The sequence below is a fragment of the Scophthalmus maximus genome, chromosome 14 (genome assembly GCF_022379125.1).
Source record: "Scophthalmus maximus strain ysfricsl-2021 chromosome 14, ASM2237912v1, whole genome shotgun sequence".
Classification (NCBI taxonomy): Eukaryota; Metazoa; Chordata; class Actinopteri; order Pleuronectiformes; family Scophthalmidae; genus Scophthalmus; species Scophthalmus maximus.
The window spans coordinates 7,919,582-7,937,134 of record NC_061528.1 but is presented as its reverse complement, the minus strand read 5'-3'; the positions used below and the strand labels follow the sequence as shown (position 1 = coordinate 7,937,134).

Sequence of the window (17,553 nt, the reverse complement as noted above, 5' to 3'; positions counted from 1 at the left end):
TCTACTAAACTACTAACCTATCTGGAGAAACCCTCTCAAGTAATATCCCCACCAAGTTTGAAGGGAATCCGTCCATGTTTTTTTTCAAACACACACACACACACAAAACAAGACCCCGCCCAGGGCAATGCTGGCGCGAAGGGAAAAAATGACCCCACCACAAAGAGACCGCTGTGCACATGACTATTGCAGCAATCAAGCCATTAACTCTGTAACTAATGAGCACGCTCTCAGTGGGCGTCCCTGAGGCGGTTCAACCACTTGTAGCGCCAGAAGTTGCCCAAAGTTTCCGTGTGTGTGTGATTGACATCTAGGGATTTCCATTGGGGGGGAAGTGTCAATACTGGAATTCGTACCAATGGGAGATGGTAGCATGATCTACATGCTAATGTCAAATCTACAGGTCACAGGTCACACGTGCATCAGTTCCAAGCAGTTCAACCAAAGATTGACAACGCCCTCTCAAATTGTTTTTATCAAAATATCTTTTTTTACAGGACTTGAGATGTAGAAACACTTTGAATTTCATGAAATAAAAAGGTAAAAAAACATTAACATAATCCTCTTGTGACCCCTTCAGGGGTCCAAACCCCCCAGATTCAGACCCACTGTAATCAATCGGTTTTCTTTGAATGTGTTCACATACTAACTTAAACACAAAAATTACAAAAACTTGTGTTTTCATCCAGTGTGTGATCGTCATTCTAAATCAGGATCTGCTCGACAAGGTCATTTGAGGGTCTACAGGCCTGCAATGTGAAGTGGAAACACTGGATGGTTTGGTGACTCACAGCTCACCCTCCATCAACACCTCAGGCCTAAAGCAAATAATTAACCTCTAGTTCTGCAATTATTCTCATCAGGAGAAGGAAACTTCGAAAGGCTGAGGGTGAACTGGATGTGTGATTTCCAAGAGACACTTACTGCTTGTGGGACTTCAAGTGACCCGTTGATTGTGAAAATGCTATAATTTTCTGGTTACGTTAGGAGGCAGCCAGATCTGAGCAGCTCTCCCTCCGAAGTCCTGATCACAGACCACATGAAAAAAAATAAAGATTGTTTTCACTCTTTCAGGAAGTAACACATTAAAGTAGGTGCAGAATTAACTGACCGCAACGTCGCAGATTAGAATGAAAACATCACATTACATTTACTGAGACATGGTCCATGCACAGATTTCACTCCATGGATTTATCAGATGGGATTTAAACATTAATGATTTCTGTACGACTGCGAGTTTCTTTTTTAATTATCAATGAATGGATGGATGGACGGACAGATCAACTGACGGACAGATTGATGGATGGATTGATGAACAGAAAGAGGGACAGGCAGATGGACAAACCGATGGACGGATGGAGGAGGTGCAAATAAAGTTGAATCGATCACACAGTGAATATGACTACGCTTGTGAAACAGGGTTCTTGTTAACTGATCTGCCACGTCATTAAAACCGGTAACTAGCTTCAATGTTGAGGCAGATCAATTCATATCCATAACCTCTTCTGAAAAGAATTTATTCTGAACCATAAGTAATGTGATTTTAATCTGATTTTGTAGTTTTGATTACATTCCATGGCTTCATGGCTCGATTAAGTAAAAAAAATATGCACAGATCAGCCACAACATTAAAGCTAGTCTTTGTGGCTGGTCAGTATAAATGTCAGTGAGGATATGCACTGGATATATTATGGAGATACAATACCAGAACATTGTTGTCTTTTCATCACAATGATTCGGTTTCCTCTCTGTGTCTTTAGAGTTATTTAATATCATGGGTTTAAGATTTAACGATGAATATGAGAACATGCGAATGAAAGCTGGACCCTTTTTTCAAGTGAGCAAAAATATTGTAACCTGTGTCTGCCATGGTGTTGCTCAGATTTTGCCTTTTTTGATGAATTGTTTAAACATTAAATAGCTGTGAATGTGTGCTCTGGGCTTTAGCCCTGGTATTCACCTCTGAAGACTGTGGTCGAAAAGGATGAATCAAAGGGACGTCTGCTGGAGAAAAGAGGGAAGCTTGAACAATTGTGCACAAAGATTGGACATGAACAATTGGGAATGTCCTGAAAAAAACAGAAAGAAACTGCTGTTGTCCTGAGCAACACAGACATCAAACAGTTCAGCCGAGGCCGACGACGACCACAGCAAGTGTGGAATCTGCTCATGACCCAGAACACACAAGCTCGTCTGTGTGGCACGGTGGAGTTGGTGTCATGGCCGCTTCTGGAACAGGCTCACTAATCTTTATTGACGACGTGACTCGTGAGTCGTAGCGGCAGAATTAATTCAGAAACACTTTGTCTGCCAATTTGCTGCGGAATATATCCAAACTAATTGGGAGGAACTTCATCATGCAGCGATATAATGATCCAAACACACTGCCCACACAGCAAAGGGGTTTGTCGTCATCACTGGGGTCATGAGCCGTTCCTTTTTTTCCCTCCACAATTTCCTCTTTCCATCAATTTGACAGTGGTTGATTTATGTTTCATCAGTCTATTGTACTTTGTTCCAGACCTCTGCTGGTTTCTTTACGTGTGTTTTTGTGAATTGTGTTTTCAAGGTTTACCAGTGGTTTGCATTTTGTGGTGACTATTCTGAGGTTATGGTCATGAAGTCCTGTATTGAATATTGACAAGGAAGCATGTTCGCCTACATCCTGTAGCATATTATTCATTTGCTTTGCATCACGGTGCAAAAGAGTCATCCGCAAGACATTTCCTAGTTGTCCTGTGTGCACTTGACCCAATTGTTTACTCCTCATACTGACAGACAACTCACATCTGAGATATTGTCTCTCCCCACTGATGGTGATAGATCAGATGGCCGCGCACGTGCAGACTGTCCTTGAGTCAAGGGCAGTCTGCACGTCTGTGGTTTTCCATGTGCTGTTGTATTTGTTGTGCTATGACTGGTTTGCCCTGTTTAATAATGAAGTTGACGGTTACAGTTTCCAGTACGGCGCAGTGAGTGTGCCTTCCATGCAAAGTTAATATTCAGTGACATCAGAGCTGACAAGTCATTTGAAACGTTTTCCTTTTTTTCTTGTCATCAGGAATGATGGTGCAACAATAAAAACAATTTCCAAAGATCATTATCAAAAAAAAACATTGTGGGGGGGGGGGGGGGGGGGGGGTCTCGCTCCCGCAGTGTCATTCTAATTTCTGGGAGATTAGTATTCTAAAAGGAATATGAAATGAAAACAGCACAATATCATTATTCATTAAAATGTGAGCCTATCATATGAGACTATTTTAAAAGTTTGCCTCAGAATAGATTTTTAAACTAGACCGGAATCTTAATATTTAGACACAAAAAAAGCTCTGTATAAATCTTTATTTATTCTAGGAGTTATTGTATTAAAACAAAGTGAAGGTATTGAGTTGTACTTGAATATATAATAAATTACTGTCTGCGTGGCCCCTTCAGCTCCTTTGAACATAATGCTCCCATGATTAACTGAATACACAGAGCAGGGGGTTTGAGTAGAGAGCTGCTCCGTCAGTGTGCAAACACACACACGCGCACGCGTGCACACACACACACACACACACACACACACACACACACACACACACACACAGACAGACACACTGTACAAAGTGTGCACACACAGCATACTGTATATTGCCTGCAGTGTGTCACTTCTGCCCCCCTCTGGTCAACTGAGACATTGCAAATGTTAACCACAGGCCAGAAGAGTACGACACGAGTCAAGAAACAAATGATGAGGATATTCATTCCCAGAAAAAATTATATAAATATCTGAGTGCCATGAAATTAAGATGAGGCATAGATCAGGCCAATAAGGGTACAAAAGCATTTCTAAAGCTTAGAGAAAGGAAGACATTTAAAATCACCAGGACTCTTCCTAGAATTGTAACTGGACCAGAAAGGCCTTGGTCAGGGAGATGACAGAAGCACCAGAGGTTGCTAAAACGAAGCTAAAGAAATCCTCTGCAATGACGGGACAACCTTCCAGAAGGACAACGATCTCAGCTTTGCTCGGATTCATCATCAGGCCCTTGTGGAGAGACGATAGCCACTTTGTGTGAAAGTTGTATGACATTTAAAGGACTCAACCCCTTGTGCAGAACTCGTATCGTTACTGTCTGTCTGAAGAAAGTGGCAACCCATCGTGACGTCACCTATTGGTTATTCCAGATTCAGGCATCAGGCACATCATTTTCAGGGACATTGCTTACAGTCAATAGCTGGGTCTGATTAATAAAAAAAGAAACTCCAGTGATTCTTTTTTTGATTAAAAATGTTTTTGTTTGCAAGACTTCACTCTCTAGTCTTGAGTTGCTTAGTAAACGTCTTGTCTTTCTTTTCCAGGAAGTAGAACAATAATGCTGTTGTTAGATGTGCATCCCACTCGTTACATTGATACTCACATTCACAGCATCGCTGTAGGACGACACGGTCCAGCCTCTGCAGAACCAGCACATCCCTGCCAGACTTTGTCAACTTTCGCCATGAATACCAAACATACACTTGGATATTAATTAATAAATCATGGTCTCGTTAGGGGGATTCCATCTGTGGTGTTGTAGCAAACTGTTCACAGCCGATCATAGAATTTAAGCAGGTTCTCACAAAATTGTGATAGATTGTTGACTAACATAATCAGACATTCTTGGGGGGGGCAGACAATTTGCTGTTTGCCTGATCTGTTGCAATGCCCCTACCTGTAACCAAAACCAATAAACATTAGCTTATAATTAGTGCTGATTGTAAAAAGCACTAAGAATATTTGAAACTGTCATTAATTATTTCATAGAATAAATTATTGTTATCTAATTTCATTTTTTTACATTATTGGACAGACTGGACATAAGCAAGCATCCTAGTGAAGTTTAGATGTTCATTTCATTAATTGAAATTATTTTCCAAGTAAATATACCACAAAGTAAGAAGTAGATCATCAGACGTGTTTATATCCACAGAACCAAATTTACTGTTTTTCTTTTGCTTGGACTTGGTGCATTATCATGCTGGAAGCAGCCGCTAGAGGACGGTAAACTGTGGCCATGAAGGGATGCACACGGTCAGCAACAATAATCAGGGCCAAGATACTTTTCTTGCACCTTCATCAGCTCAGATGTTGTTGTCACAAGATGCATTGGATATGTGGATTCGTGCTGATGAACAAATGGTGACTTCCATTTGAGCATCAGCAGAAAACAAGATTCATCTCACCGGGCTCACACCCCCCCCAGTCTTAATCCGTCAGGTTATAATGAGCCTGTGTTCACTCAGAAGAGTTGAACCTGCCGTGGGCGTCTGCTGCTGTAGCCCATCTGCGTCAAGGTTCGGTATGTTGTGCTTCTCTGTCACTCGATGTGAACATTAACTAAAGCTCTTGTCCTGCATATGTATGGTATTATGCTGATTGTATTAACGCGCAGGTGTTTCTAATGATGGGGCTTTGTGTCTGTCTATTCAATAATTAGAATTTTTCAGTTCTTAAATTGTCTTTTAGAATTCAGCACTGTCATCTTTCTGAGATTAATATGATGTAATAATACACATTTCAGTCCCATTAAGTAAAAATGGTAATTTTAATGAAGTGAAATCAAGAAAAAAAACAAGGTCATCAATGCTGTCACAGCTTCATATTCGGGTACCTGTCACTTAGTCCTAGAATACATCTGGAGGGTACAAACTTAAAAAAAAGACTGGGTATCTGTACGGGGCGGGAAGGACAAGTAGTCATGGCTTGTTGCTCAGAATCGGCCGGAACGCTCTCTGTCTCTGGAGCGGCGTCTCTCGTGGTCTCCGCGGCCGCCACCACCTCCCCGGCCTCTGTCTCGAGAGCGAGATCGTCTCTCTCTTGATCGAGACCGAGTCCGATGACGGCTGTGGAAGAGCAGAGGGAGTGATTATTACACTATAAAAAAGACCTGAACAGGCACGGTTCAACCAAGTGCCTCAATGTAAAAGGTAATGAGTTGGTTTGTACCCCTTCCTCCGGCGTCCGTAGAGCTCTCTCCTCAGTTCACGGGAGATGGGCTTCAGATGCATGAAGTTACAGAAGCCACCACGAGTGCATTCCCTGTGGGGAGAGAGCAACTTCAAAAACAACACCGTGACAGGAGATTCACATCTGAGGTGTAATAATCAACAGCAAACACAAGTTCTACACAGCAGCTACAGGACGGGCTCATGTATCCCGACATGGAGTGATAAATTATAAACAAACACATGCTGCATACTGCAGTCACACACTCCTCGACAGAGGCTTTAGGCTGGTAACTTATAAATCACCTAAGACACAACAGACAGGGTTAGAGCCAGATTTTACCCAGTGGAGTTTTTCTACATGATCAATGCTCCATCTAACGAGAAAATAAACAATACTGTATGAGCTGTTCACTCAGGGAGAGCTGAGCTGATATTAGTCATATTCAATAAAAAAAAATCTAACTGAGCTTTTTATTTCTACAAAAGAAACAACAATTCTTAAATATATATATATTCCCTTTTATTCAATTAATTCTATTCTATTCAATTATGCCATTGACATATTTACCCAGTATTTCATTTGAAATCAACTACATATTTCATCTGATCTGTAGAAAACCAGACCAATTTAGTGCGGCTGCCATGTGGCGACTACAGCTACATTACTGCGATTGCGAAAAAATTACCCTTTCATTAGAGCCCCACTGAATTTATGAGTTGGTTGATAATATCCCCATAGATTCATTATTCTAATCATTATCCAAGAGTGGCATAATTAAGAGATTTTAGTTTTAGCCTAATGGTAATAATAATAAACAGTCACTGCTGGCACCTCTCCATCTCCCCTCTGGATGTTGCACTGTTAACCAGACTCTTCCCGGTTAAATGAACTTCGATACAGTCTATGACCTCTGACCCTTCTCGTAGCACTCACCCCATCTCATACTGGCGACAGCAAGCTTCTCTGAAGTCTGTGACGGGAGAGAGTTCGGCGTGGATGGGCTGCCCATTGAACCACCGGTTGTTCAGGTCTATCACGGCCTTCTCTGCGTCCTCCTCGTAACGGAACTATAAAAAGACCATGAAGAGAGTGCAGCTGAAGGGAAACACCAAACTATTAAGGCCATGCTAAAAAAAAACGTGGCATTACTGTAATGGTTACTTGTGTGGCTTTTAGGCCTGACACTCACCTTCACGTACACGTTTCCTACTAGGTGGTCCCCAAGGTTGTCACATACGTTCATCTCCTCCACTTCTCCGTATTTTTCTTCCATCTCTGTGAAGACCTCCTGAAAGGATGGCAGAGACAAATAAAATATTAGGTGTCAAGAGTGTGATTTCAAACTGAAAGTACTTATTGTGGATGATTATTAAGTCATAAACAGCTACATGCTGTATAGTTTTAACAAATTTTGAGGATGGATACTTTCACAATTTTCTCATAAGAACCTGAAGAATATGTACCAGTGGAAAAGTGGTGCAGCCATGGTCTGAGGTAAACCGTCACTACATGAGACAATCAAAATAGCATACCTCAAAAAACTCATCATAGTGCTCCTGCATCTCCATGTCACTGATGGCACCTAGTGGTTATGAGAGAGAAAAATGAAATACACATGGATAGAATTTATGTTAATGAAACAATTCTGTGTTACACAAACGGAGACAAACAGAAATTCTTGGACAGGATGTGTGGTTTTTCTTGTGGGTGAACGACTGGGCTGAGTGGCAGGAGGTCACTTGTAAAAGTTTGGGCATTCAGAATTTAGGTTACATCTTGCAAGACAGATTGTGGTAAATATAGAACATACTTAGACAGAGACAGTGTTACTATGGAGATAACCATTTTGTTTGTGGGATGACGACATTACTCAGAGCTAAATATGCCTACAGAGAGCGAAGATAGGAAGATTTTTCTGTCTACCTGAGTCAGCATCAACTCCATCAAATTTTACCATAACAATTATATTTCTGTGCTGTAACACTTACAGGTGAGGCCATCGGCAGACTGGGCACTGTTTTGGGGGTTCCGGTAAATGTTCAGGAGGGCAATGGTCTGAAACACAAACACGTACATTTTTGGATGATTCGTTTTGATCAGGGCAGGGCATCAAATGTCAACGCTTTATGTTGCACTGGCTTGTGTCCAAAGCACAGGGAATGGAAAACTATCAAGTTCCAATAATGAAATGAAACATAGTACAAGTACACACAGAACACTAATATATTAAGTTAAGTGCAGGAGCAACCTCCTGCCCCACTGTATTTATTAGTGTGTAGCATTGGTCCAGTTTGAAGACAAAGTAGTCTGAAAGAAAACGCCCCTGATATTAATTCTTTATTTACGTAATACTTGCTCACAAGCCTTTAGTCTACTGTATAAATGAGTTACAGTGTAACCATTCTGTGACTTCTTTAACAGCAAAATCACCATTACTGGTGCTATCTGGTCCGATTTTTACTCTTCTTTGTTTATGATTGAATTAAACAGTTTCTCTTCTTGTAGTTTTACATACTATTCAATTCAGGCATAGTTCCTGCACAACTGCCTGAGGATTAGAAAGTAACACAATTAAATTTTGACCATTCATATTTTGCATTTCGGACATGTTTTAAGACAGAAAAAAAAGATGTTACCTGGCTGAAAGTTGGCTTGTTGTGTAATCTGGAGCAGCGGTCTCCATGTCGACAGGCACCAATTTTAAAATAAAAAGAGCAGTTGACCCTGGAATAAAAGAGATGATGATGATTAGAGGTAAACTAAAATCACGGCTGTTTTCATGGGACTCAACAATGTACATCTTAATTCAATGATTTCTCAAGAGAGCTAGGATAAACTTCTAACACACATTTTCTCAACAAAGGATGCAACTGAAACAAACCAAACAAATACACAGTAATATTTACACACAGCCCTGTTACTCTTAAACTCTCTAAATTCCCCCTCTTAAAGTTATACGATTGCACATTTTTACATCATTTTCAAGCTGAATCGGTCTTCAACTAAATCAATAAGTTAACATATTATTATTAGGATTATTACACCTGGTCTCACTGCTTACTTTTGGTTTGATTTTCAAAACGATGATTAGAGTTTGGGGTCGAGATTTACGACCGTAACGCCTGACGAGGTCGCGCGGCTGGCGGCGACTACTCGTGTTGTCTTCCATTGAAACAAAGGCAGGAATGGTTTTCAAAAGTCACCAGCGTTGGCTGAGCCCGAATCAAAGGTCAATTAATGTTGTTGTGTCACCTTTCCTCGAGTTTAATTAGTATAATGGTTCTATTTTAATTCAGAAGCAAAGTAACTCGTCGTGGACACTGGTCGAGCCACCAGATGTTGCAGGAGCTAACGGCGGCGGCGCGGTATTTTCCTGACGTTAGCGTGCTAGCACTGTTAGCTTTAGCCAGTGTAGCGTTTCCAGCGATATAATATACACACCAAACATATGGTGATTATAGTCACAACGGCCGTTGGACGAAGGAGAGAGAAATATGCGTAACAATCAACTAAATAACCATTTACTACTTACTTATCTTTCTCAGTCCCAAAAATGGACGCCAGGTATTCTGCCATCTTGGCCGGCCTGTGTTCAATGGGCAGCAACGACGACCAGACTTCCGCTCCAACCCCTTCAGAATGAAAGCATGAGCGCTACAATTATGTACCGCCAAAATCTGAAATGTTTGCACAAAAACAAATTATGTTAACATTTGGCCCCACTTCTGAAATCTTGTGCAACCTAATAATCCTGTCTATATACATGCTATCAATTTGAAGCTCATACGTGAAATATGTTAATTAACATAAAATACATTGTGTGTGGAAACTTGTCTTGCCAGTTTTCCTAAAGCTATCATTGACATCATGAAGGTTTAAGAGATAAACTGCTTATTGGCTGATTATCAGTCTTTTAAGCGAGAGTTAAGTATTTTTTTAATGCATCCTTTTCAATTTAACTCGAACATTACTTCAAAATACTTAAAATGTAGTTTTATTTCGAAGGGAAACCGGAAATATACAATTTCGGTCACTTCCGCCTTGAGTAAGACTTTCGAAATAAGACTCGCGTTCATACTGTACATTGTGAAAGACCCTTCAAAATAATCCGCCAGTATGGCGTCCTTAAATACAAATTAAAAGAAAATTCAGTGGATTAGAAGTTAATATTCTGGATTTAAAGCCAAGTCTGTTTTAGATAAGTGGCACCAAAACATCCTAGGGAGTTTTGGGAGTTCTCGAGTTCAAGTGAGTGTACATTAGTAATTTTCTTTCTTCTTGATCCTAAAAGCATTCTAGCATTTATTTGTCAAATATAATGTGATATCACTCATTAAATATTTGATAAACCCTTGTGACCCCGGAGAGCAGCACGTTGACATGAAATAACCCTTAAAAACCAACTAATATCATCTGCCTAATCATAAAGGCCACTAATAAGACCACTTTGCTTTTATAAAGACCCGTTTATTAACAAACCTGATACTTGAGTGCACTTTCAAGAAGAGAAATACTAAACAGATACTGGATTCATCCATCTGATAATATTTGATATCAGATCAACAGCAAATAATTCAGTTAATTCAGAGATAAGGAATCTGTTCATTGAGGCAAACAAAGATCTTGGTGGTTCTATACAAGACCAGAGTGACCAACCACAATAATGTGCATTCCTGTAACCATCACAGAGTCTTACTGAGACATTTACACACCAAAAATATTAACATTACAAACCGATAGCCCCCGAGGTATTCTGTGACTGTGTGGATGTAATAGAAAGAGATCATGAGGTTGCCATATATTCCATCGTGTTGGGGTCTTGTAGAGGCCTGCATCAGTATCAATTCCTTCAATATGTTACGTGTGTAGGTGCAGGCTTGACTCACTTTTGCTGGTGGGCTACTCCCATCCCGTTGTAAAAAAAAATAATTATTTATTTGAAACTGTAGGCCAAAGTTGTTGTTTTTGACCTGATTCAAAAAGCCTGTTGAAAACACAAGCAACTTGAAATTTAAAATAATTAAAAAAAAACAGTTAATAAAGGGAAGTACACTCATCATGCTAGTTACTTTGGGGTTGTCTGTGAAGTTTCAGTAAGAACTGATGGAGCGTGGGGTTGTCAGTTTAAATGAGTGACATTTGATGTGAAACCATCATAAGCCACAGCTACTTTATTAAAAACACCAAAAATGCAATGCGCTAGACATACATTTTGTAACAAAGGGCAGTAGAATACATAAAAGAAGACAAGTTCCACAAAAAAAACCCCGTGAGTGTTTGTCATCCAAGGTTTTCTAGCAGTTTTAACTTAGCTGCTGCCAGTTAGTCTCCGCCCTCCTCGCCGACAGAGAGAGTGTGTACTTCACCAAATAACTTGCATGTTACGACTCGACCGATTTTTGGCTGCTTTTTCTACCACAGCGGAGAATTCTCCAGCGTCCTGTACACCTGGTGTTCCGGAGGTATGGATATCCCCACAGACGCACGCGTTCATTCGTAAACAAAGTGCCGAATAATGCCCGTGGAAGTGATCGTTGTTCGCCGTGCTTCGGACTCTTCCCGCTGTTTTGTAGCACACCTAGCTAGCCAGCTAGCAAGCGAGCAGTTGTTGACTCCTACGGTTAGCTTCGCCTTCGCGGGACGAGGCCGCCTGCGCCCGCGGCAGAGCCGAAGCCGAGCTGCCAGCTGCTGTGCGCGAGTGCGTCTGGTTGTTTAACGGCGAGAGAGGACGCCGCGGTGCGTTAAAGTGAGCCGAACCGCGCCGGTGGTTAGCCGCGCTGCTAGCGGCAGAGCTCCCGCGGCGCCGATCACAGTCCAGCCACAAACCGCGCGGACACATCCGGAGACGACAAACTGCGTGTCTACGGGTACATACTTCTGTGTTCGGTCCGGGTCGACGTGGAGCCGGGCGCTGTTTCAGTGTGTTACGAACATCGCGCTCGGTCCGCGGCGTCGGTGTTTTCCTCTCAAAGTTGCCTCTATGCTTTTGTCGCCGCCGCTCTCGGAAGTCTTGCAGCGCTGTAAAACCTTAGCCAGGATTTCCGGCTCCTTTCCATTTGCCCTATGCTGTTTTGTTTCCGTTTATTCTATTTCCGTTTTAAAACTTTCATACGCGGAGAGTTAAAGTGTGCTTTTCTTTGTGGTTTTTTCGGGGTTATGAATTGCGCCGCGGCTTTTGGGATATTTTAACCGCTGTTTAGCGCGACGGGAGCGGCGGTTGTGTAACGGGCTGCCTCGCCCCCGTGGTGCATTTGCTTGTTTAAAAAAAAAAAAAAAAAAAAAAAATCGCAGCTAACTTGGTTCACTACGGAGCAGTTTCAGTGCAGCCACGCGCGCAGCCCGGCGTGTAAATTCCGGTTTAATGTGATTTTTCAACACGTGTGTGTGGTGTGAAGTTATGTCTGCGGGGTTATGTTTGCTTACTAATGGCCTAGCGTGTGGCCTCTCGACGCAGAAGCCTCGCCCTCGAGTTGGCTAACGTTAGCATTCGGAGCAGTCGGTGAACTGTCCCACTCGGCCAATGAGAAGTCGAGGCTGAGAGGCCTTTATACTATTAGTGCTATTACTAGTATAATAAGAACTATAATAATCACGATTAAACTGGTCCGTGGCATATTTACAACAACAAAAAAACACTTTCGTCAGTGCTACATATTCAAAGCCACAGTGTTTTCAGTGTATTCTCAATATTAAATCATCGATTCAGATGTTTCACTGTAACTTTTTCGTGTCTTAGTTTTTGCTGTTTGCACTTTCAAATGAAAATTCAATGTGCTGCACCATGGAAACAAAAATGAGGAGTTACTATAATGCTAATGTCAAAGATTGAGTGAGATGAGGTTTGTGTTTGTTTTATGAAATTTTGAATCAACAGTCAATCATATTTTTTTTCATGCTGCTTGTGTCTCTGGAGGTTTTGAAGATTCTCAATGTGGTGAAGAGCAGTTTTCATTGAGATTTTTCTTTGTGTTATTGTTATACGCAAACAGTAACACGATATTCAGATACAGCAATATTTTTGTGTTTTTGTAATTACCCTGAGAGATAATCATGTATTCACTATAATAATTGCATTTTTTCTATATGGAATATATATTAAACATTTTCCTTAATGTCTTGTTACTTATTCAGGTTGTTAGGCCATTTGATAAACTCCTTAAACTCTCCATCTAGTGTGGTATGTTCACCTGTTTTGGTACATGGAACATCCAGTTTGCACAAGCATACCCGTTTTAACAAGCCTCCCTACTGTATTTATACATTTAATTCAAAGAAACGAAGGTATAACTATACACAACTCAGAAACCCCACTTTGAGTTAAACCATAACTTTGTGAATGCGAGTGGTTTCAGCTAAGCTGGATTCATCATACTGAGGTGAAACATTGGGAAACTAATTTATGAAGTTTGTCTTTAGAGAAATGCATCTCACCATTCTGTGTAGTGAATTTCACAGCCCATTGTTTCACTGTTTTCTACAACAAAAACAGACCAAAAATTAGTCCTGAACATTTTTATATGAATTGTATAAATGCAATACTGTATAATAATAGTGCCCTGTGTTGTACAATTCAAGTTGGTAACTGTGATGAATTACAGAAATAGTTTCTGATTACTTTAATGCTGATCAATTAATCCACTACTTGCTACAGTTCTATACATTGATAGTACTCAAGAATATTTTACATCGTTTGTATTTCTATGCAGATGTTTACCTTGAAATGTTGAGAATTCCAAGAGAAGCAGATTGTTATAATGCATGAAAAATTGAATCTGAATTCATTGTAAAAATAGTTTAGTATTAGTGACACGTGGATCGTATTGTCCAGAAACCGACAATATCATGAAGAATATTTTCATTCTGTGGTTGGCACATATGCAGATTTTCTTTCCTTTGTTTGAAGATTGCTGTTTCTAAGCCACCCTTTACGTTTTGACTGTTAAATTTTTTTTAACAAAAATATCCATACCTAACATTAACTGTCTCTTTCTTGACAGCTTGGCTCTCTGCATAAAAAACAATGGCTAAAAGTGAACCAGAGGAGATGATAGAGATTGAGATCGATGAACGGGAGAAACAGACATGCCTGGAGGAAACGTAAGCATGATTTTAATTTCAGGTGCTTACTCTTGCACATTCAGTTCATTCACATTCTGATCAGTTAAAATTCTTCTTCCCCTTCTCCTTATTTCACCACAGCATTGAGGAGCAAACAATCAATGCATCTGATTTGATTCAGCAAGACATTGACATAAACGAGCCCATTGGAAATTTAAAAAAGCTTTTGGAGCCCCGTATCCAAATATCACTGGATGCGTACGAGATCTGCCTGCAGGACATTCAGGTAATGCAATGCTGTTTCTGTCCAAAATGTGCATAAACCAGCACTTACCATTTTTTTTAACATTCTTATTAAGTTGTCGCTGTTGCCTGAAAAAAATGCAGGCCTGATTGTTGTCGCCCTTTCACTGCAGAGTGTGTTGAGTCGTCTTTCTCATGACTTCTGTTGTGTTTTCCACATTTCAGCTTCACCCCGACCACAGCCTCTTCGATCAGGGAGTAAAGACGGACGGCACAGTGCAGCTCAGCCTGCAGATTATAACCAAACCAGGTAGTCATCTCACCAGAACGACGCGATCCACGTAGAGTGTTTGTTTTGTCTCTGTGTTTGTGTCCAACTCTTTATCGTTTTTGTTTCTTCTATGACTCAGGTGAGGAGAAGCTGAACATTTTGGAAATTGTGAAGCCAGTAGAAACAGTAGAGGTGGTGATCGATCCGGATGCGGCCGGGGAGGAGGGCACTCTGGTGGAGGAGGGTCATCTGATCGCTGTGGATAGGTCCGGCCTCTCCGATGAGACTTCAGAACAGGTTACACGCTGGGCTGCAGCACTCGAAGGCTACCGCAAAGAGCAGGTCCGCCTGGGCATACCATATGGTGAGGAACACTGTGATTAAAAAACATTCTTAATGTAGTGACCAATAAACGTGGTTGTGAGTAAATGTGGTTTCTCTCTCTCTTCCCTCAGACCCCGTGCTTTGGTCGGCTGACCAGGTGATACACTGGGCTGTTTGGGTGATGAAGGAATTCAACATCGACGAGATGGAAATCGGCAGCATTCACATCCCAGGCCGAGAGCTCTGTGCTTTCAGCCAAGAGGAGTTCCTTCAGAAAGTGCCTAATGGAGAGATACTCTGGAGTCACCTGGAGCTCCTCCGCAAATGTAAGCCAGGAGGGGTGGTTGAAGATTGTAGGAATGTGTGTGTGCGGTGAATACACATTCTTTTGCTGGCTGAAAGTGTTTTTAAGAGTCAACAGAGGTAAACTAAAGGATACCGAGCTGACCTTATCCCTTGTGTATATTTCAGATGTGTTGGCCAGCCAGGACCAGTCTGGAGGGGATGCCACAGTCACAATTGATCAGCGTAAGTGTCCTATTGAAAAATCATCTGATCTGGCAAATCTTGAGTTGCTCACATTAATTGAGATGATAAAATGGGACAGTAAACTCCTTTTTTTACACCCAGGGAAGCAAGATGATAAACGAAAAAACATCATCTTTATTTATTCACTCGTTTGACTCAAAACCAGAGCTGATTAGTTGATCAAAAGAAATGTAATCGGCAAATATTTTAATTATCGGATTCAAATTATTTGAAAACAAATATACCAAATATTTTCTAGCTCCAGCTTCTTAGAGCTTCTTTTTCATTAGATATGCTGGGTAATGAAATAGTTGTTTGGATTGTTGGTTAGACAAGAGGAGTTCTTGAAAATTGTGATATTTAACATATTCTTTATTTCTTTTTACTATTTTATGAAATGTCACAGACTAATCAATTAATTCTTAAAGCCATTGGCAGATAAATCGATGCTGAAAAAATTATTTAGTTGCAGCCTGACTCAAAACATCAGCATTGATTGTGGACACGGTTAAACTTTCCATTTCTAACTTTTGCGTGTCTCCAGCTGTGCAGATAATCCCGGCTCAGGTGAGCACACCCACGGCCATAAAGGTGCTGAAGCAGAGTCGTGGCCCCAGAACGCCGCGTATTTCAGGAGGAGAGGAGCGCAGCTCACCTGGCAACCGCACAGGTAACACCCACACCACACACAGACTCTAGAGTATCATAATTTGTATGTAAGGAGCTTACGTGCTTCTTCAGAGGCACTGTTGGTTATTTGAGGACATATCTGAAAAAAATATAATTGATTTTCCACAATTTTTTATCATTTTATAGAACAAACAATTGATGAATTGAGAAAATGAACAGAAAATAAAGCTTAAAAATTATTGTTTGTTGCAACTCTACACTACGTGCTCCATAAAAATGTTATTTCACTGTCCTAGTGTTGTATTGTAGTCATGATGCAGTGTTTATTGAATACAAATGCATCTATTATTTTACGTGTATGTTTAAAAAAATATAATAATAATCTCAAATGCTGTGTTGTTCTGTTGCCAGGTAACAACGGTCAGATCCAGCTGTGGCAGTTCTTGCTGGAGCTGCTGACGGACAAGGATGCGAGAGACTGCATATCCTGGGTGGGCGAGGAGGGGGAGTTCAAACTCAACCAACCTGAACTTGTGGCTCAGAAATGGGGCCAACGCAAGAACAAGCCCACCATGAACTACGAGAAACTCAGCAGAGCCCTCAGGTTTGTCTCCTCTGGGTTTTTAAAGGTGTGCCCAGTTTAGAGATGGTACGACCAGCTTCTGAAGAGGTTAAAATAGGTGGAATATACTTTGTATGGACATGAAGGCGATTCTCACGTTCCATGTTCTCTTTCAGGTATTACTATGACGGGGACATGATCAGCAAGGTGCAGGGCAAGCGCTTCGTCTACAAGTTTGTTTGCGACCTGAGGACTCTGATTGGCTACAGTGCTGCTGAGCTCAACAGCCTGGTGACCGAGTGCGAGCAGAAGAAACTGGCTCGCATGCAGATGCACGGCATCGGTCAGCCCATCACCACAGTGACCTTGGCCACCACGGCAATGGACAAGGACAGTTGAAGGAGACCACGTCACAGCACTCTCCTGCTCCCCCGCTGACGGGAAATCAAATCAACTATTTCCCCTTTTTTTTCCTGACACAGCTGTGTTCCTTCAGCACAGACATGCAAAGCTGATCCCTGATCAGTGTGGATTAACAACTTTGTTAACATCTATTGTTTAAGTCCAGGTAGACGGAGGCAGGTAAAATGTTTTATTTTTTTGTTTTGCTTTAACTCTAACCAAGAGACGCGTGTACAGGACGAGGTGGAGAATGTTTGTTTGTGTGAATATTGAGTAATGCTGTTGTGCATGTGACTGAATGCTTGAATGTGCGACTGAAAACCCGGCTTTGTGTTCTGCAATCCTCTTCTGTAGTTTAGAATCACTTCCACTGTATATACTGGTACTTGATGTTTTTTGATAGCCACATGGGCAAGTGTATTTTCATATTTTCCATTTATAGAGGATCTGTTTTGTATTTTATTTAGTGGTTGTTCCCTTAACTGTTGGACCCTTTTCTGTCCACAAGGGGGAAATAAAGAGGCAAGCATTTTTCTTAACGTCTGGGATTCAGTAATTTTC

General features: G+C 41.1%; 2 protein-coding genes across 5 annotated transcripts; one reads left to right on the top strand and one right to left on the bottom strand.

Annotated features, from left to right (window-relative positions):
- Positions 1–5,551: 5,551 nt before the first annotated feature.
- Positions 5,552–12,001, bottom strand: u2af1 (U2 small nuclear RNA auxiliary factor 1). 2 transcript variants are annotated; one of them, XM_035604893.2, is made up of 9 exons: positions 11,850–12,001; positions 9,507–9,651; positions 8,611–8,698; positions 7,963–8,029; positions 7,507–7,556; positions 7,164–7,262; positions 6,908–7,041; positions 5,972–6,064; positions 5,552–5,868 (listed from the first exon to the last, which is right to left on the bottom strand). In XM_035604893.2, the coding sequence occupies exons 2-9, from the start codon at positions 9,548–9,550 to the stop codon at positions 5,736–5,738; spliced, it is 708 nt and encodes a 235-aa protein (XP_035460786.1). In that variant the 5' UTR covers positions 9,551–9,651; positions 11,850–12,001; the 3' UTR covers positions 5,552–5,735. The 2 variants fall into 2 exon arrangements, with proteins under 2 accessions (XP_035460786.1, XP_035460787.1); XM_035604894.2 differs by having other exon boundaries at positions 9,507–9,606; positions 11,850–11,988.
- Positions 11,298–17,531, top strand: gabpa (GA binding protein transcription factor subunit alpha). 3 transcript variants are annotated; one of them, XM_035604887.1, is made up of 10 exons: positions 11,298–11,436; positions 13,972–14,071; positions 14,174–14,318; positions 14,501–14,585; positions 14,686–14,910; positions 15,002–15,196; positions 15,342–15,398; positions 15,943–16,068; positions 16,440–16,632; positions 16,767–17,531. In XM_035604887.1, the coding sequence occupies exons 2-10, from the start codon at positions 13,995–13,997 to the stop codon at positions 16,987–16,989; spliced, it is 1,326 nt and encodes a 441-aa protein (XP_035460780.1). In that variant the 5' UTR covers positions 11,298–11,436; positions 13,972–13,994; the 3' UTR covers positions 16,990–17,531. The 3 variants fall into 3 exon arrangements, with proteins under 3 accessions (XP_035460780.1, XP_035460781.1, XP_035460782.1); XM_035604888.2 differs by lacking the exon at positions 11,298–11,436 and adding an exon at positions 11,473–11,841; XM_035604889.2 differs by lacking the exon at positions 11,298–11,436 and adding an exon at positions 12,189–12,813.
- Positions 17,532–17,553: the final 22 nt, after the last annotated feature.

What these genes read in the sequence shown, in the direction of transcription:
- u2af1 (XM_035604893.2), bottom strand. Translation starts at nt 9,550, where the DNA reads ATGGCAGAATACCTGGCGTCCATTTTTGGGACTGAGAAAGATAA. An exon ending in ACTATGATGAGTTTTTTGAG is followed by an intron (nt 7,263 to 7,506) that starts GTATGCTATTTT and finishes CCATCCTTTCAG; the next exon opens with GAGGTCTTCACAGAGATGGA. An exon ending in TACGGACGCCGGAGGAAGGG is followed by an intron (nt 5,869 to 5,971) that starts GTACAAACCAAC and finishes GCTCTTCCACAG; the next exon opens with CCGTCATCGGACTCGGTCTC.
- gabpa (XM_035604887.1), top strand. Translation starts at nt 13,995, where the DNA reads ATGGCTAAAAGTGAACCAGAGGAGATGATAGAGATTGAGATCGATGAA. An exon ending in CAGACATGCCTGGAGGAAAC is followed by an intron (nt 14,072 to 14,173) that starts GTAAGCATGATT and finishes ATTTCACCACAG; the next exon opens with CATTGAGGAGCAAACAATCA. An exon ending in AAACTCAGCAGAGCCCTCAG is followed by an intron (nt 16,633 to 16,766) that starts GTTTGTCTCCTC and finishes GTTCTCTTTCAG; the next exon opens with GTATTACTATGACGGGGACA.